Source organism: Xenopus laevis, chromosome 8L (assembly GCF_017654675.1).
Source record: "Xenopus laevis strain J_2021 chromosome 8L, Xenopus_laevis_v10.1, whole genome shotgun sequence".
NCBI lineage: Eukaryota > Metazoa > Chordata > Amphibia > Anura > Pipidae > Xenopus > Xenopus laevis.
In genome coordinates, this window is record NC_054385.1 from 50,352,558 (window position 1) to 50,373,804 (window position 21,247).

The window sequence follows — 21,247 nt, forward strand, 5'->3', positions numbered from 1 at the left end:
AGTCCCATACTTATGACAAAAGGTAAGGTAAATAACCTGAGTTATGCAAGTCCAAGCATTCAGTGTAGAGCATAAATATGTCTGCAGAAAATTTGGTATAAAATTTTTTTCTGAATTTTTGAAATACTGCATTTTATAAATGCAACTAACTTTTCTCTTTAGCTCTGCTGGATAGGTAATTCTGCATGCATTTTCCTAATAGCACATTTAGAAAAAGTCTTAGGGTAAAACTACACGGGGGATTTTGATCAGATTTGATCTGAACTTGCCATCCAACACACGCAACAGCACAAGATTTGTAGGATCCTGCTAAATCTTATCCCTGCAATAGCTAGAATGTAAAGTCGGTTGGTGTCATTTGTTCATGCTTCTACATCCTAAAGTCAATGTATTTTAATGAAAAAAAAGTTGGTCATACACAATCAGCTTTTATCTTTTCAGATGAACACAAATCATTCCGATCCTACAGTGGTGTCGTGTTGGATGAAACATTTTCTATGTAGTATACACATCAGGTTTTTGTATCAGGCCCATTATATGACTACATGACCCATGTGACTACATCCAACTTGTAGGAAGCATTTGTCAATCCTACAAAATCTCCTGTGGGGTTTAGCCCTTACAGCTGACCCACTCTTCAGCTGTTGGGGGGGGTACTCAAATGTGTAGTTAAAGGGATTCTGTCACAGGAAAACATGCTTTCCCCCCCCCCCCCAAACACATCAGTTAATAGTGCTGCTCCAGCAGACTTCTGCACTGAAATTTTTTCAAGAGCAGATTTTTTTATATATTACATTTTGAAATCTGACATGGGGTTAGACATGTTGTTAGTTTCCCAGGTGCGATCGAACATCTGACTAGTGCTCTGATAAACTTCAGTCACTCTTTACTGCTGCAATACAAGTTGGATGGATATCACCCCCCTTTCCCATCAGTAGCCTAACAACAGTTAACAGCTCCATGGTAGATATTAGAACAGGACTCAATAGTAGAAAAGTCCCATTGTGACTCCTCCAGTTACATTGAGTAGGAGAAACAATAGCTTTTCTGAAAATAATTCCATCCTAAAGTGCTGGCTTTTCTGAAAGCACAGGATCAGGCAAAATGACCCAAGATGGCTGCCTACACACTGATATTACAACTAAAAAATATATATATACTTGTTGGTTCAGGAATAAAATTTTACATGGTGGAGTGCATTATTTGCAGTATAATTTAGGAATAAATACTACACCATAAAAATCATGACAGAATACCTTTAAACAAATGCATGAGCAGGAAAGCCTTTCCCTCGCAGCTATTGTTTTTAGGAAGCTGTTAAATGGGATAAACCTGTCATCAACTTTAAGGCCACCTATCATGAGAAAGTTGCTTCCCCTCACTTATTGTTTTAGTGATCTGCATTCTGGGAAGTTTGTCACCCTTTATAAAATGCATGACTGCGGGCGAAAATCTCCAGAAAATGCTTCTCCACAGGCAATAATTGAAATCGCCAGTGGTAAAACCTATGTGTTGCCCCGATGTTTCCTAGGGGGGCAACTTCGGATAGAACGAAGTGGCATGTAGGTTTTACCGGCAATTTCAATTATTACTGGCGGAGGAACATTTTTTTGGAGATTTGTCGTCCACATTCATGCATTTTTTTTCTCTGGTGACAAATTACCCTTACTTAGGAGTTCAGTGCTAAAACACATTTCCTACAGTGCAAGAGAAAGACCCAAGGCAAGAGATAGTAGCAGCAGATATGAGAGACAAAAAAATTAGCAAGTAGAACTGGAAAATAGGTTAGATAAAGGCACAAGGTAAAACAACACAAAGGATAAACCGTGACAACCGTTAATATAGCATGCTTTTAAAAACACACTGAGCTCACTTGTCTGTCATCCTGCTTGCACCAGGGGACAAAATATTGCTGGATAAAGAATAATTATAACTTATAGACCATCTGGATATGTACGTTATTGCTGTATTAGCTGACATTTCACTCAAATCCCTTTTAGTTTAAAGCCCTTTTACATAACAACAGTAAAATAAGCATGCAAAAGGCTTGGCCCTACCAAGATTTCTGAACATTAATATTCTTTATAAAACAGAACAAGAATTATGGAACCACTTAACATCCCTATAAGAATATTAATATATAGTACATATCAGATCATTTATTTCATGAGGTATCTAGAAAGAAAAAAAAAAAGATATTCTATGTGTATGCATTATAATATAAAACTAGAAATGATTTTGCTCTGATACAATAAAAAATACAATTTGTAGAATCTTCATAAGAATAAAGTGTGCATTAAAATTAGAAGCCGCATGCAAAAAAGATTTCGGCACATCTAATGCAGTTATTTGTTAAACAGATTTTTCCCTTTCTTCCTATCAAATTTCAGGGTTCCCTTTTCTTTTCACTAACAAGGCATGGAATTATTGCTAGTCAGTAGCTTTTACAAGAAAAAAAAAAAAAAAGAGGTCTGGTTAAAATGTGCGACTGTCCCAGCTGAAACAGGACAGCGTTCCCTGGGGAACTCAGGATTTCATCTCATGAACGTGGACATCCTCACTTTCGAAACCAGGGTTGTCCATGTGCGGAAGGACTTCAATAGATGTAGCTGAGGCCTCGTGTACAAGCTCTGTGTTCTCATCTGTGAAGGTAACCATTTTTATTTAATCACTACAACAGGAGTCAAAAAGCCAGTACATATGTATCATACTTTCAGGGGGACACATTCTTTTCATTTTCTGTTCTAACAGTAAAATAGGAGGGTGTAGGCGCATTCCACTTTCTTAGCTATGAAGGATGTATGGTGCAATGTGAAGGCACCTATCATTTCTATTTATAAATGGAAGCCATATTGGCTTGTGTAGCATTTGTATTCTTCATAGGATTTAGGATAATGGACATATTTTTTTGCCTTCATGGAAGGTGGAAACTGGTTGAAATTGTCCACAATTCAATTTCATATTGAATCATCACCAAGTATTATCTATTGAGGCCCAGATTGCTCAAAAATGTAGCCCAGTGCATGATGCCAGAATAGAGGATGGAGCAGCAGATATCATCCCAATCTACAGTATCTGCCCCTAAATACAAACCCTCAATACACTTGCTATACTTGACCTAAATCGAGTAATTGGATTATAACCCTGTACATCTTTTTCTATAACCAAAGGATTAAAGTAAAATAAAAGGGAAAAACCCACAAATGTGCTGTCCTTCATCCACTTGTTCATCTCCACCTCGAACAGATGCATAGCCAGAAGAAGCCGTCTCACTGTGATTCTCCTCTTCTGTTATTTGCACTGTGCTCCTCTGCAATTCACTAGAAACAGAAGGTATTGCTACACTTGTGCCTTCCTCTTCATCTTCCTTTAAATACCCAAGAGAAAAAAAAGACATATTGAAAAAAAAAAATCAAGTAGAAAATAGGTCAACCAGTTCAATAGTGACTTAATAGAAATGAACTGCCTACTGCAAATGTTTGGCTGTAGGTCAGTGGGGAGCTATGTGCCAAAGTATTGTAAGCTATGCTGGGTGCATTGTTTCCAAGTGTTTTGATCCTAGCACATAAACTGTGTTGAGGTATAGGTATAGGTGTACAGGTATAGGATCCGTTATTTGGAAACCAGGTATCCACAAAGCTCCGAATTACGGAAAGGCCATCTCCCATAGACTCCATTTTATAAAAATTTTAGAAAATGGTTTCCTTTTTCTTATTAATAATAAAACAACACCTTGTACTTTATCATAATTAAAATATAATTAATTCTTATAGGTGGCAAAACCATCTTATTGGGTTTAATTACAGTTTTAATCACTTTTTAGTAAACAAGGTATGGTGATCCAAATTACAGAAAGACCCCTTACAGGTATGGAAAAAATGTCCCATACCAGTACACAATTTAAAAGTACTACATTGTATTGCACTCATATCCAAGAACTAATTTGGGCCATGCACATGAGTTCTAAGCAGCATGCTGGGCGGTGTTCATGATTTGCATTCGGACATTTGTAATTTAGTTCAGAATATGTAAATTGAAAATATTTAAGCATTAAATAAACCTAATATTGTTTTGCTACCAATATGGGTCATGAAGCTTAGTTACCATCAAGTACAAGATACTGTTTTATTATTACAGATAAAAAGAAAATAATATTTAACATTTATTGCTTAAAATGGACTGGATGGGAGATGGCCTTCCTGTAATGTGGAGCTTTATGGATATTGGGTTTCTGGACAAGATATTCCATATTTGTATTGTGTTGAGTACAGTGCATGGAGCTAACAGGAGATCATTAGAGGGGTGCCTAATATTTTGCCACCCCCAGTGATTACAACTTTCAGCAATTAAGTTTGCATGCTCTTGTAGGTCTGTTTCTTTTAATTATTTGCTGTGGCTGGAACTGGCTAATAAATTTACCGTACATGTTGACCACTAGATGGTGATGTTGCACAAATGTAAGTATGGTTCAGGACAGGTGAGCTTGCAAGCTCTACCCTCACATTCTACTGTGATTTGAAGCAAACATAAAAATGGAATAAACCGTTTTGATAGCATGCTACATAAGGGTAAGGGCACACCTGGCGATAAGTCACCTGGCCGCATGTGCCATGCCGCAGGCGACTTTTCAATATAAGTCAGAGGGAAGGCATTCGGGGTGATTAGTTGCCCCAAAGAAGAGGCGATTAGTCGCCAGGCGACTAAATCTCCCCGAATCACCAGGTGTGCCCTTACCCTAAGGAGAGATAATAACAGGCTACAAATTTATAAACATCACATATAGTTTTCCTTTACAATCTAAAAGTCATGTACATTTAAAAGACAGCTGTGGCTGTTAGCAGGCACTGTTATCAAGCAATTCCTATTTGCTTTTGGGAGCCATGGGAAATATCGGATTTGTTGTTGTGATTTATACTTAGTTCCCACCCCTTTGTTCAACACAAGAGTAGTGAACTGGGCTTGTGCTGAATATACAAATCTATTGTTTTGCTTAGGTAAAATCTATGGTTTATTATTTCTTAAGATAAACAGCTTAAAGGGAAATTGTCTCTGCTCCATATTGGTAACTTCTTGGTTCTTGGAAGGTAGTTAATCACATTACCACAAAAATGGATAAATCCCCATTGCATAGAGCTGTATAGGTCCTGCCCAATTGATACGTGGCCGAAAATTAGGTCACATATATTGATTTTTCCCACTATCCGATATTTTTCATATTTATCAAAGGAGTTTTTAGTGCAAGAGCACTTTAAAACTGTAAGTATTAACACATTTCCCCCTATAACCAGAGGAATTCCAGTTAAAAAAAACAATCCAAACTATGTATAAAAAAGTGAGGTTAATTAACACAATGTATTATTTCATACATTAATGTATGTCTTGGCAGCACAGTGAGTCTATATCCCTGTCAAAAACTACGTGTATGCATAAAGCACACTAGTCTGGTGCCACAGCTTGTGTTTAAAAAGCTGGCAGCACTAAACCAGAATATACCGCTTTATATCTGTAAGGTGCCAGGTGTTTCCAGATCATAGTGACATTATATTAGCAACTAAAATATGCTTCTCATTAGGACTAACTAATGTGCAAAATAAAATAACCAATATTATCTTTATCTACATCCAGCTCAACTACTGTACATGTAACTATCTACATGGTGCCCCAGCTATGGGGCAAATTCACTAAGGCGCGAAGCGCCGAACACTAGCGTTAATTCGCTAGCGTTTGGCATTTTTGCTACTGCGCAAATTCACTAACGAACGCTGGCGTAGTTTCGCTAGTGTTACTTCGCAACCTTACGCCAGGCGAATCTTCGCTAGCGACGAAACTACGCAAATTCACTAACTTGCGGAGTGTAGCGAACGCTACCTTTTACGCTAGACTTCCTTCGCCACCTCAGACCTGGCGAAGCGCAATAGAGTAGATATGGATTGTTTCAAAAAAGTCAAAATTTTTTCTAAGGCCCAAAAAACGCTGGCGTGTTTTCTACATGATGGCTGATAGGCTGAAAAAGATCGAAAATTTTTTGGGGCTCCCCTTCCTCCCCCCTACATTTCCTGACTCATGGCAACTTACCTAGACAGTGGGCACATATTGGCTGATTTGAAGGTTTTCTAGGCATTTGTAGTGCAGATACGTGTTCCTCCATTGAAATTTGAATTTCGCGTCGTATGCAAATTAGCCTTCGCTAGCGCAACTTCGCAACCTTACACTACCCCTGTGCGCAACTTCGGATTTTAGTGAATTTGCGGAGCCCAGACGAAACTTCGTCTGGCGAAGTGCGGCGAAGTTACGCCTGGCACAACTTCGCATCTTAGTGAATTTGCCCCTATGACTCCAACCATTGTCAATCAGTACACTGACTTTTTAGATCAGAAACAAACTGTTGTGAAAGAAGTGTTACCTCCAGAATATATCCAACATGGCAGTATCTGATTGTTCTACCTGGTCGGAGCATATGAAAGGGCCCTGGGCAGGTTGGATGACCCTGGGCATGCTAAGCCTAGCATTAACTAAGGCTGGAAAAGCAATTTTGGGAGCTGAAGTTCAGTTCACTAACTGGTAAATTTAAAAATCTGAATTATTTGTTGAATATTATGGTGTTATGCAACTTGCAGGTCCTAGTTAATAAATGTTGGCTATGACCATGTAAAACAAGGTTTTTCAAGAATTCTCCCAGACAGTACTGTAAATCTTAAAGAAAGTTCTAAAGTAATGAAAATATCATTTAGTGTTGCCCTGCACTGGTAAAACTGATCTGTTTGCTTCAGAAACACAACTATAGTTCATATAAACAAGCTGCTGTGGAGCAATGGCAGAAATTGAAAAAAGGCTATATGGCACAGGTTAACTAATAGATAACAGATAACACCATCATGTTCTACAGAGCTTATCTGCTATCTGCTGTGTAACCTGAGCCTTTTCTCCTTTGAGTGGCTGCCCCCATTGCTACACATTAGCTAATTTATATAAACAACAGTATTGTTTCTGAAGCAAACACAACAGTTTTACCAGTGCAGCGCAACACTGCGTTAAATTTTTCTTACTTTAAATCACTTTCATTTTTTGATGTTACTGTTCTTTAAGAGACTTAAACAAAGAAAATAGACAGAAACAGGTACTCTCAGGCTAGTTCGTGTCTACCAGAACAGCACACGTAGATGGAGTAGAACTTGCAGGGAGGAGAGGAACTTGCAGCACAGGTCCAGATGGCAGATGACTGAAAATAGCATGGCGAGCAAAATTAAACACATGTTCTATTATTACTCATCTGGTATTTCCTTCCATAAAACAAGCACATGGCTTGGGAGTGATGCAACATATAATTTGTGTACCTTGTGACGGAGTTTAGCATTTTCAGTACACCACACCGTTCAGAACTAAAAGTTCCAGCCCAGTTAGACCATCAGTTGGTGGATGCTGACATTTGTGGTTGTACAAAAGCTGAAATGCCCAAGACTGGCTCTCCCAGTTCTTACTAACTAAGATTTCCAACACAGAGATGCCACACTAAAGCCTCTCAAATGAAATAGGTAATTGAGGAGGTAGAGCACTTACTGCAATTCCAAGTGATTTTAGAATGTCGCACTTGCACATTGGACATGTTCGGTGTTCAAGCAGCCAGGGATCAATGCAATTCTTATGGAAGAAATGGCTAAAAAAGGAATAAAAAGACGTAGAAAATGTGCTGCATTCTTTACATTTCATAAACTGTAAAGGTTCTCCAGCTCATTCTCAAAATCGAGGGAAGAGACAGTCAAAACAACGTACTTCCATGGTCTTCCTCAAGACACAATGACCTGTACCACAGTTCACAATTAAAGGAACAGTTCAGTAAAAATCTAATTAAAAAGGCTGTGCAAAATAAAACAAAAATTCAATATGGTTAGTTAGCCAAAAATGTAAGGTATAAAGGCTGGAGTGATTGGATGTCTAACACAACAGAACAAAACATTACTTCCTGCTTTTCAGATCTCTAACTCTGAGTCAGTCAGTGACTTGAAGGGAGGACACATGGGACATAACTGCTCAGTGAGTTTGCAATTGATTCTTGGCATGCAGCTCAGATTCAAACTCAAACGCTTATGATGTATATGCCCCCCCATCCTTCAAGTCACTGATTGGTTACTGCCTGGTAACCAATCCGTGGAAACCAAGAGAGCTGAAAAGCAGGAAGTAGTGCTCCAGCCTTTATAAACTACATTTTTGGCTAGCTAACTATATTAAAGGGTCATATCTATAATACGGTCATGGGGAAAAAAATGTTTTTCAAAATGAATCAGTTAATAGTGCTGCTCCACCATAATTCTGCACTGAAATCCATTTCTCAAAAGAGCAAACAGATTTTTTTTATATTCAATTTTGAAATCTGACATGGGGCTAGACATATTGTCAATTTCCCAGCTGCCCCAAGTCATGTGACTTGTGCTCTGATAAACTTCAATCACTCTTTACTGCTGTACTGCAAGTTGGAGTGATATCACCCCCTCCCTTTTCCCACACAGCAGCCAAACAAAAGAACAATGGGAAGGTAACCAGATAACAGCTCCCTAACACAAGATAACAGCTGCCTGGTAGATCTAAGAACAGTGCTCAATAGTAAAAACCCATGTCCCACTGAGACACATTCAGTTACATTGAGAAGGAAAAACAGCAGCCTGCCAGAAAGCATTTCTCTCCTAAAGTGCAGGCACAAGTCACATGTCATGGGGCAGCTGGGAAATTGACAAAATGTCTAGCAGCCCCATGTCAGATTTCAAAACTGAATATAAAAAAATCTGTTTGAGAAATGGATTTCAGTGCAGAATTCTGCTGGAGCAGCACTATTAACTGATGTGTTTTGAAAAAAAAATGTTTTCCCATGACAGTATGCCTTTAAAAACATTTTTCATTTTGCACAGCCTATCTATTTACCCAGTTTTTATTTTTATACTAAACAATGCCCTTAAAGTGACACTGTTACTGCACAATTATCCACCATTTTTTTAATGTATGCTTTGCTGTACTTTTTTTCCCTACAGTTGATCAATTTTTGACCTAGGCTTGTTATCATTGATGTTTGCTGGACCTCTACAAAATAAACTGGCCAAGCGAGGGGCAATTACACTAGAACTAGTAAATCAATATTACACAACAGCACAATGCAAGCATAACTGCTAAAATATTTGCAAACTTGCATGCGATTAAGTACGGTTTATGAACATTATTAAAAAAAAATTGTTAATTAACACTCTTTATTTGTGTATTTTGTAGAAATTCTGCATTGTTGTGCTAAATAAGGCGTAAAGTTTAATGTTCAGAGCATGACTGCAATGGAGCCCTACACATAACACTTAAATACCCATTTATAAAAGTCTGAATTTATCTCATTATTTTCTGAAAAACACTCCGATCGAATCCCCATGTTTTTTTTCCCCTTCTGTATCATTACATTTTCCCGAAAATTTCCTGTGCAAGAAAAAACCCGGAAAAAAGTGAAAAAAATTAATTATACAAATTTTTTCTTTTTTTTTCAGATTTTTGCCCGAAAACCATGAAATCTTCAGATTATTGCACGAAACCCAGCGCATATCAAGATAATCTTCAGGACTTCTTCCATTGATTTATAGGCAACCTCGGCAGGCATGAGATGCCGGATTTTTGGATTATGACTTTTGCCATCCTTGAGGTATAATAAATTCTGAAAAAATCACGTTTTTCTTTTCCACTAAAAATTTGGATTTTATAGTAAGAAAACATAAATTTTTCAGGTTTTTGGAATTTTGACTTTAATAAATAACCCTTTATCCTTTGTGCTGACTTACCTAGCTAATCACATGTCACCATCACTTCTGGCACCATGCTGCACAAGAAATGACACTTTGTATACACCATGATGCCAGAAAAATGTGAACACAAGTAATGACTATGCAAATATCCCTACATTGCTTTTTGAGACATATTAATATTCTCACTTATTACATGGTATTGTACGTATTTAATGTAGGTTTCCTAAAAGGATTGGGATGCTACACAGAAATAACAATGTACGGTGGTTCTCTCTTTCTCTGTTTATGGGTGTGACTCCTAAAACATATCTCACAGGATTCTCTTCCCATTGTATCAATCAGATGGCTCGCAACACAGTTTAAGTGCAGAGACACGCGGCTATTTGGGGAGACAAGTCGCCCGGCGACTAGAACGACTAGGCGACTCTTCTGTGGGGCGACTAATCTCCCCGAACTGCCTCCCTGCCGACTAGAACGAAAATCGCCGGCGGATCGCTTAATTTTGCCTCACAAGGAAAATTCAGGCGACTTCGGAAAATGAAGCGCTCCGAGTGCCATCCCGCCTGCGATTTTCATTCTACCCAGCGGGAAGGCTGTTCAGGGAGATTAGTCCCTCGAAGAGGAGATTTGTCGCTGGGCGACTAATCTCCCCGAATTGCCGCGTGTCTTTACCCTAAAGCTTCAGCACCAGGAGTCCATTGAAAATATGTAATTAATGTACAATGGAAAGTTGTACTTACATTTCCTTTTATTATGAAAAAAAACTTATTTTTTGGGTGAATGACCACTTTAAAAATGGTATTGTTCTGCCACTACTGCCCACAGGTAACAAATAAAACCCTACATGTTGTGGCTTTCTGTGGCACTGTTAGTTATTCGTTAGTTATTCATTGGTTACAATTGTGTAGAAAACTCTTAAAGGAACATGTTCCGACACCCAAAATAACAGTAAATACTTACTTGCAGGTTAAAATGCGCACAACATCACTTGGCTTGTAGGGCTCAATACACACAGCGCAGCTATCTCCATCAGGACCAAGTACCTAGGGATAATAAAAAGAATGTGAACAACACAAACAAAACAATAAATATACTTGCAACTTTTTCCTCTTAATTGCATCCCTTTTCTAAAGACATTTAGGCTCCATTTCAACCAAATACTCCAGGTTTTTAAGAAATGATTTCGTTTTTCTCTGTAATAATAAAACAGCACCTTGTACCTGATCCAAACAAGAGACAATTAATCCTTATTGGCAGCAAAACAATCTTATCGGGTTTAATTAATGTTTACATGATTTTCTAGTAGTCTTAAGGTATGAAGATCCAAATTATGGAAAGATCACTTATCCGGAAAATCCCAGGTCCCTAGCATTCTGGATAACAGGTCTAATACCTGTATCACTTTAAGTGTAAAATGACTTGATATTGGCTGCCATAAATATAAAATGTGCAAGTGGCAAGATTATCCACGGCCCGTGTACTTCTGTACAGCATATATATTTGGAACTACTAGAGCTTTGTTTGCTATTCCAGTGGATAATTTAAGCAATTTAACCCCCTGGATGAGTGTCTACGGTAATAATTTCCACTACTTTATAACAATGCAAAATATTAGCCAAACTCAAACTAGTTCCTGATGAAATGGCCCAGATTGTGTGAATGTGACAGGGCCCTTAGATTGTAAGCTCCTCTGGGGCAGAGACTGATGTGAAGGATGCTCTAGTGATTTCATTTAACTTCATTTAGGAGGATAATATGATGATAGCAGAGTGTATGGCAGGCAGAGGGTGTAGCACGAGAGGAAGAGAACAACAATTAGCTCCTGTGTGGATACAGCTGTATAATCGCTAGAGGGAACCTGCTGAGGTCACGCAGGAGGAGAACAAGTAAAACAGTCATTTATCCAGCAGTGACTCAACACACTCTGTTCCCTCTAGAAATACCTTGTTTTTGTTTACAAGTTACACTCAGTAGCCCAGACAGCCAGCAAGTTAGCACCATACAATCCAATAGTCTTGAAAACAAGGATTGCAGAAAGTAATCAGTGAGATCAAATAGGGAAACACACAAAAACATGGAAAAGAGCTCTCTTTTCATTGCAGGTGCCTCCTTATTAATTGACATACTGAATATTGTAGAGGTGGTGGCAAAGAACTATAGCCAGAGACACCCTAGGCATTCTGCCTGTATGTGATTTCATTTTCCAAAATTCCATAAATCTAAAACTTGCCTTTAACAAAAAGCTGTTCCTGCTGGGAACAGGGGACACAGGATGTATGTCCCAGAGTGCACAGATTCATATGAGTGAGGTGGAATTTTGTCAATGTTTTTTTACACGGCTGATAAGCCGTTTGTAATGTTTATTGTTCTTATTTTTGGTTATTTGTTGGGCTTCACCACATTCTGCCAGTTAATCCAGGCAATATTTGTTGCCCCGTTGTGTCAACGCTACAAAACGTGACAGTACGGAGAAGTGTCTCTGCTAAAACACTCAAATCGCTCAAAAATGCATTCAAAGACATTTTTGAGAAATTATACATTTTGATCGTTTAAGCAGAGAGAATTGTCAGTATTGTCTATGGCAGGGTATTTTTTTGGCATTTTGTAGCTGTAACATTACCATTAGGGAGACCACAGGTAGTACGATAGAAACAAAACAATTACAAACTGTGGGATGAGTATCAATTAAATGTAAAGAGTATTTATATGAAATGCGTGAGCATTTCTGCACAGAAATACGCTCCATGTGCCTGCACCCAGGCTGACGCAGTGATATGAATAAGAGACTGGAATACGAATAGGAGAGGCCTGAATAGAAAGATAAGTAACAAAAAGTAGCAGTAACAATACATTTGTAACCTCACAGAGCATTTGATTTTAGATGGGGTCATTTGAAAACTGGAAAAAGTCATTAGAAAAACTATAAAAATACATTTTTTTTCCCCAAAACACATAAGTTAATAGTGCTGCTCCAGCAGAATTCTGCACTGAAATCCGTTTCTCAAAAGAGCAAACAGATTTTTTTTATATTTAATTCTGAAATCTGACATATTGTCAGTTTCCCAGCTGCCCCCCCCCCCCGCAGCCTAACAACAGAACAATGGGAAGGTAACCAGATAACAGCTCCCGTAACAGAACCATCCCTTTAATAGGCAAAAGATGAGATGATAAAAGACCAGTATTGTCATTATGAGCATGACTACAATGGAAAGTTATGTGCAACACTTTCCAGTCTTTTGACGCCTCTGTTTTCCCAAGAAAAGTGGTGGCAACAAAGATTTCTGTTTTTAACTCGAAATTCTATAGCATTATTTTATGCAATTACTGGCAGGCCTAGCTGGGGAAGGGTTTCTATTGTTACTTGTGTAAGGACTAAAAAATGAAATTCCCTTTCCTTATATACAGGCTGAGAAACAGCCCAGTGTGGAACTAACTTAAAACTCAGTCAATGCATTCTGCAGCCCTTTCTAAATTGCAAAAGTGGCTCCTACATAAGTAGCTTTGCAATCTTCACTAGATAAGGGTTTGTTATTTAATTACTGAAAATGCTTACATTGTAACATTTATTTGCTGAGTCAACGAGAAAAATTAATCTGTAAGTAAAATGGAAGAAGAGGACAATAACAATGTTCTTTAACAAGGCCCTCCACCTCAGTACCCCAGCTATTCGGTTTATCCTCAGGTTTGTCTGAATGAACAACTAAATTACTAGTGGATTTACCATAAGGGCTCTTACAGACGAGCGTTTTTACCTGCGCTCCCCTGCGTTCTGTTTTTCTGCGTTCAGCCGCAGGGGAGCGCAGGGATAGACGCATTACATTTTTTCCAATGGGGCTGTACTCACACAGGTGCGTGTAGGCGCCGAACGTAGGAAAAATGCAGCATGTTGCGTCTCAACCTACGTTCGGCGCCTACACGCGCCTGTGTGAGTACAGCCCCATTGGAAAAAATGTAATGCGTCTATCCCTGCACTCCCCTGCGGCTGAACACAGAAAAACGGAAGGGGGAGCGCAGGTAAAAACGCTCGTCTGTAAGCGCCCTTAGCCAAGCAGAAATGTCTGTAAGTCATGACCTAGTAATGGAAAGCAATCTTTTTTTGCCAGGGATATCCACCCTGTAGTAGTAAAGGGCTCAATTATGAGCACAAATGCAGTATGCAAAGTGCAATTTTGGGCACAAGTTGCCATTGTTTCCCACTCTGTAGTGTTTCTTCCCCATAACTACTAATATAATTGCAAATGAAAGGTGCTGATGAGTTGGGCAAAATTGCAGCCAATGAGTTAAATTGTGCAGTTGCATGTGTGATTCAATATAAATCGGATTAAACTGCCTTGAAATTTTTTGGGTGTTTGTCATGTTAGGTTTGATACAAATCGGATTCAATTGCCATGAAATTCTTTGGGTGTTTGTTATTTCTGGTGCTCAGTTATACAATGATGTCTTACAGTTTAGTCTCTTTTGGGGGGTGGCTAAGCTTTGCTAAATCTTCATTATTCTCAAACTATGAGTTTTACAGATTGACACCTCATGGAGAACCACCTTAAATAAAAGATGCATTTGAAGGGTATATGAGCAACTAGTATAGAAACATCCTTAAAGGAGTATATACACGGTTTCCCTCCATCAAGATCATTACAATAAAGCTAAAACATCTTCGCAGCAGTTAAGCCTCATTCTACTTAACCACATGCCAGTGATGTCAGAAAGCTCAGCAGTAATTCATGGTTCAGTGATATGACAGCTTCTCAGGTAACCTTCAATTTTCCATCATAAGCGTGTAAGCAAACAAATGTCAAGCCTATCCTCTATCTACCAATGGCTTCTTATTTGAGCCTGAACAATTGGTTTGGTTCTGATGTAAAGGTTACAGGCAGCTGCAGTAGATAAAAAAAATATAGAAAATAATTAAGAAACAATTAGAGTATAGAAAGCATATTCGTGTGTCGTTACCTTATCTCCTTGCTTGATGGTTCGAAGCTGGAGCTTACCGATAGCCTTCTTTGCTTCTGCTTTTAACCTTTTCTGAAAAATGCAATAAGACACATTGTCAGCTCTCTGTTTAGTGGAACAATAACCCAATTTTTTTTTATTAATACATCCCCCTTCAGCCAATGTTTTACCCATTGTAGGAATCATGGTACAGGTGTTTATAATACAGATGGAGTAGTATTCCATAGCATTCCATACAATTTTTGCTACCTAGATCTTCCTGTAGTTGAATTATCAGTGCAAATGTTTGCTAAATTGGAGCAAAATGGCTTAGATCTCAGGTAAACCCAGTGGCATATAGTATGTTTTTACAGCAGTGGTCAAAACTCCCCCGTTGGTCAGACATCGCCTGTAATACTACTGAATGAAAAACACCATATTGGACTCAGACAGGAAAATCTCAAGGAAAAAAAAATTTATATTTCCACCTAAAGCTGGGCATGTACATGGGGTGTACAGGGTGACTTGATCCGTTAAATCTGATAATCTGGTGCATTTAAAAATTAATCTTGACACTCTGTGCAGATCTGGTTTGTACCCTTATGGTGTTAGAAAAGAAGGGGGCCCTTAAAGAGATTTGGAGATGCGGATAGGGAGGGTGCCCAATTTCTTCCTAACTAAACCCTATAAATATTTTACATACTAAACTAATTGCACCAGCCTAAAGTTTCAGCTTGTCAATAGTAGCAATGATCCAGGACATCAAAGTTGTCACAGAGGGTCACCATCTTGGAAAGTGTCTGCGAAAGTGTAAGCTCAGGGGCCGTCGCAAATTATCAAGCAGAAAATGAGGTTGGCCTGTAATATAAGGTTGATTATTAAATTCTGATGCTAATTGCACTGGTTTCTGTGCTGCCATATAGTAATTATCTGTATTAATTAGCAATCAGCCTTATATTGTGACATTCATATTCTGCTGTATATTGTGAGTGGGTCCCTAAGCTCAGTAAGTGACAGCAGCACAGAGCATGTGCAGTGAATCAGTGGAAAAGAAGATGGGAAGCTACTGGGGCATCTTTGGAGACACAGATCTTTTCTGCTAAAGGGCTGTGTTTGCCTTTGTCTGGTACAGAAGCCCAAAACATAATGTATGATATTTCTAGCCTACTTTTTTACTTAGGCTTTAGTTCTCCTTTAAGCAAAATAATCAGTGGTGGAAGGGGTTAATACCTGGCAGTTCACTAAATCAACAGTGAAAGTTATGTTTGCTCAAACTATAAATCGGTGCATTGCACAAGATTCCACATATCTGTAGAACCAGCTGGTGCCAGTCACTTCACAGGAGGATTTGTGCAAATCAATAGCATGCGGCGTGACCTCCAATAAACAAGCGTGCTAAAAGTCTGTGGCAAGAGCAAGGTTAAACAGTAGTTGTAGGCAGGGCTGTCTCCAGCTTGTACTTTAAATATTGCTAAAGGGATATTGGCAAAAAGTAAACAGAAAGGCTTCCATGCCTGAGACAAAAAAAATCACACAATTCATCTTTATTATCCCTTAAATAAAATGTCATTATCAGGGCATACATCTGTCCAACAGGTAACACTGACAGCTCACTTTTATCTTGCCTGTTAGTAAATGTTCTAATTCATTTTTAGTTCTAACATTTTTTTTTAGTAATATAGACAACATGCTTCTTAGACAATATGAAATTCTTCTTTCTTTTCATTGTGTGAGGGCCGAAGACCCCTAGCTCCACGCCCCGCGCCCAATCTCCCCAACGTAACTGTTCACCAGTTTGTTTAGATGAATGAAGAGCAGCAAGACTGCGGTCTGCTATGACACATCACTTGAAGGGGTGGGTCCCTTTTCTGCTAACTTTTAGTATGTTATAGAATGGCCCATTCTAGGCAACTTTTCAATTGGTTGTCATTATTTATTTTTATCGTTATTTTAATTATTTGTCTTTTTCTTCTGACTTAGATGAATCCAGGATTCGGCCTTTTTCAGCAGGATTCGTCCGAATCCTTCTGCCCAGCTGAACCGAATCCAAATTTGCATATGCCAATTTGAGCCGGGAAGAGAAATCGCGTGACTTTTTGTCACAAAATAAGGAAGTAAAAATGTTTTCCCCTTCCCACCCCCAATTTGCATATGCAAATTAGGATTCAGTTCGGTATTCGGCCGAATCTCTCGCAAAGGATTCGGGGGTTTGGCCGAATCCAAAGTAGTGAATTCGGTGCATCCCTACCCGTAAGGCTACAAATGTAATGTTATTGCTACTTTTTATTACAAGTCATCTCCTATTAATTTGACAGTTTATTTATTCAAATCAGTGCATGGTTGCTAGGATAATTTGCACCCAACTACCAGATTGCTAAAAATGCTAACTGGAGAGCTTCTGGATAAAAAGCTAAATTAGCTCAAAAACTACAAATAATAAAAAATGAAAACCAAATTCAAATTGTCTCAGAATATCGTTCTCTACATCGTCCTAAAAGTTCATTTGAAGGTGAACAACCCCTTTAAGTTCCACGCTTGTACATCGGCTGATCAGGGACATTTGAACTGTGCCAAGATTGGTCTTTAGAGCACCTACTATACAGGTCTGGACTGAGAATCAAAATAGGCCCAGGCATTTCAGGTATACAGAGGCCCAAACAGCCCCCACCAGCCCATTAAATAGTGACTTTCTAGGTCTATGGCATCATATAGCAGCCCCTCTGGCATTTGCCAGAACCCACAGATTGCCAGTCCGGGCCTGCTACTATCAAAAGAGGGGAGGTTTACTTCCCCTTTAATTATTAGTTCTTCTATTTTGGCTTCTTCTATTAAATGACTTTTGAGGTGGGCTTTTTAATAGTTATTAATTAAAATCTGCCATTCAAACATACTGTACAGATACCCTAAATTCAAAACTCGCAGAAAAAAGTGCAGACTGTCTTAGAATATCACTTTTTACAGCATACTAAGAAACTAATATAATTTTCCGATCAGTGCTTCCCTTTTCAGCTGGCCAATCACATATACAGGCCAATAACTCTTTATTTACCAATCATTTCTGCAGCCAACATTGTGTATGCCATGTGTTACATTAAAGGGATACTGTCATGGGAAAAAAACATTTTTTCAAAATGAATCAGTTAATAGTGCTGCTCCAGCGGAATTCTGCACTGGAATCCATTTCTCAAAAGAGCAAACAGATTTTTTTATATTCAATTTTGAAATTTGACATGGGGCTAGACATTTTGTCAATTTCCCAGCTGCCTCAAGTCCTGTGACTTGTGCTCTGATAAACTTCACTCTTTACTGCTGTACTGCAAGTTGGAGTGATATCACCCCCCTCCCTTTTCCCCCCAGCAGCCAAACAAAAGAACAATGGGAAGGTAACCAGGTAACAGCTCCCTAACACAAGATAACAGCTGCCTGTTAGATCTAAGAACAACACTCAATAGTAAAAACCCATGTCCCACTGAGACACATTCAGTTACATTGAGAAGGAAAAACAGCAGCCTGCCAGAAAGCATTTCTCTCCTGAAGTGCAGGCACAAGTCACATGACATGGGGCAGCTGGGTAATTGACAAAATGTCTAGCCCCATGTCAGATTTCAAAATTGAATATAAAAAAATCTGTTTGCTCTTTTGAGAAATGGATTTCAGTGCAGAATTCTGCTGGAGCAGCACTATTAACTGATTCATTTTGAAAAATTTTTTTTTTCCCATGACAGTATCCCTTTAAATAATGTAGGTAGAAGTGTTGTTTTGGGAGAGTTGCATGTTAAGAAATCAAAATTGCCACTCAAGGAATAAAGTGCAGAGTCAAGCACTGTAATTTAACACCACAAATTCCACAATTGCTTTTACCTGGAAGTATCATGTAGTATATTCTCTGAAAAAACACATTTGCCTCTTCTATAAAAAACACATTTTTTTTTTCAATACCGGAAAAGTCTATAGATCTCACTGCTTTGCAAAGACATGCACCATCCTTTATGGCTTCTTGTGTGACCCACCTCCACCCAGAGGCTGAGGAGAAATGCCTTAACAGTGCCATCCCACAGGATACAGGTTCCCAGTACCCACACGTGTACCCACAGTTGGTGGATCTGAGGGCCCCTTGCTTGAAGCACCCAAACATTGCTGCATAAAACAGGGGAGTCACTGTCACTGGGTCCCCAATAGAAGTTCTGGCTGTCCCTCTCAATGGCAGCCCTGAGAAAGGCAATAGATCAACTAGTACTCCAAAAAAGCACAGGGCCAGGGTGACAACAGCCCACAAGATACCAGAGACCTCAAAAACATCTGAATAATGAGCCACACAGCTAAATACCTAGCCCTAACACTTCTCATTATACCAATATATAATCATGTTGTATTTTATCAACATTTCCCATTAAAGGAAAAACTATAGTCCCAAAATGAATACTTGAGCAACAGATAGTTTATATCAAATTCAGTGACATATTAAAGAATATTACCAAACTGGTATATATATATTTAAGTAAATATTGCCCGTGAACCACAATTTTGTGATGTTCTGTGTGCTGCCTCAGATCACCTGACCAGAAATACTGCAACTCTAACTGTAAGGGTCAGGGCACACGCTCAGATTCAGGAAGATTAGTCGCCCGGCGACAAATCTCTTCTTCGGGCGATTTATCTCCCAGAACGGCCTCTGTAAATCGCCGCGGGATGACACTTGGAGCACTTTGTTTTCCAAAGTCGCCCACAGTTTCCTGGTGATGCAACTTCGGAAAACAAATCGATTCGAGTGCCATTCCACCGGCAATTTACATTCTAGCTGGCGGGAGGGAGTTTGGGGAGATTAATCACCCCGAAGAAGAGATTTGTCGCCGGGCGACTAATCTCCCTGAATCTGAAAGTGTGCCCTGACCCTTACAGGAAGAAGTGTGGAAGCAAAAGACAGAACTCTAGTCAAGTTAATTGGCTCATGCGACCTATCATGTATGGTTTGTTTGTGTGCACTGTGAATCATACGATCCCAGGGGGCTGCCCTTATTTTTTAAAATGGCAATTTTCTATTTATGATTACCCAATGGCACATACTACTAAAAAAGTATATTATTATGAAAATGGTTTATTTACTGTACATGAAGCAGGGTTTTACATATGAGCTGTTTAATGTTATATATTTTATAGAGGCCTATTGTCACGTTCGGCACCCTATATCCAGAACCGAACCTAAGCACCCTGGTCTCGGCTCTCACTTCTACCTTTAACCGCCACCTTTCACCTCGTGAGGAGCACTTGGCTAATTGGCCGCCAGGTCTTAACAGAGAAAGGAGCAAAGCGAACGGTTGTGGACGAGTAAAGGGGCACGATCGTCTCACCAGGATACTGGAAGGAAGAACACCACTAGGAACAGGCAGGCCGGGCCAGCACAAGCAGATAGAATGGTCAGACAGGCCGTAATCAGGACAGAGAGCGTAGAATAGTCGATGGACAGGCAAAGGTCGAATTGGAGAGGTCAGAATAGTCAGGCAGGCAAGGATCAAAACACAATAGATAGTCAGAATACACGTTTTAAAGCACCCAGGAACAAGGCAAATTTAACCTAACAACGGGCAAGGTCCTGTAATCTAAATGGGCTTTTTATACCATAAGAATTTTACGCCAATGCGCGCTAGCGTGATGACTGCGCCTTTAATTACGTAGAGGCAACGCCTGATGGGAACGGAGGCATGCGGCGTGCGTCCCCACTGAAGAATGGCGGGCACCCCCGCATGCCGGAAAAGGAACCACTGGACCACCAGGGTAAGCGTGATATTTTATTACACCTATATTGTTTGAAGGGTATAGTTTTCCTCTAAGTTATGCAATATGATATAATAGCATCAACATTTTCCATAGTGTTTTTAATCAACAATGATGTTTTCGTTTTTCCTGTTGAATGCCTGCTTGCCAGTATTTCAGCTCGTCCCTGCCAGTTGTTGTCTAGTGCGATGGTTTCCAGACCTCTCCCCATGGACCCAATCAGTGCATATCTTCAGGATATAATCAATCAAGCACCTTGGTGATGGAGTAGTCATCAACAGATCCACCTGCAGGTCTTCTAAAATTCCACACTATTTAAGGCCTAAGCATGGCTGCCTGTAAAACAAGCTGGTCAATGCCTGTTGCAATATATAAAATAACTGTTTTGGTTGCTAAGAGGACTGTGAATTTTGATACGTTCTCAATAAAAACTATTTCTAAAAGTAGGGGCTCATGACAACTGAAGATGGCGAATTTGTCCACTACCCAGGTGTTGAGTCAAAAGCTTGTTTGGCATGCCTTTGTATGAGACAAAGTTCATCCACTCAATTCTTTCTGTACTAAGAGCACATGTGGTGTCAGATCACGATTTGCCAACACCAAGGGCCCGATTTATGGTCAAAACTGTCAAATTCGACTAGGGAGTTATTTAAATTCGATTCAAGTTTTTGAAAAAAAAACATATAATTAGATTTTTGAGATTAATCATACTCTGGCCGTTTAAGAACTCTAATTCGACTATTCACCACCGAAAACCTGCCGAATTGCTGTTTAATTCA

The 21,247-nt window shown here is 39.2% G+C and overlaps 1 protein-coding gene across 2 annotated transcripts in view; it reads right to left on the reverse strand.

The window, feature by feature from the left end:
* Window positions 1-1,257: 1,257 nt before the first annotated feature.
* The window catches only part of rnf128.L (ring finger protein 128 L homeolog), a 92,837-nt gene continuing 72,847 nt past the window's right edge, over window positions 1,258-21,247 (reverse strand). The window contains exons 3-7 of one of the 2 annotated variants that reach the window (XM_018229264.2): window positions 14,718-14,789; window positions 10,728-10,810; window positions 7,558-7,654; window positions 3,202-3,367; window positions 1,258-2,642 (exon numbers count right to left, since the gene is read on the reverse strand). In XM_018229264.2, the coding sequence (XP_018084753.1) occupies window positions 2,527-2,642; window positions 3,202-3,367; window positions 7,558-7,654; window positions 10,728-10,810; window positions 14,718-14,789 (534 nt within the window). In that variant the 3' untranslated portion in view covers window positions 1,258-2,526. 2 annotated transcript variants of the gene reach the window in all.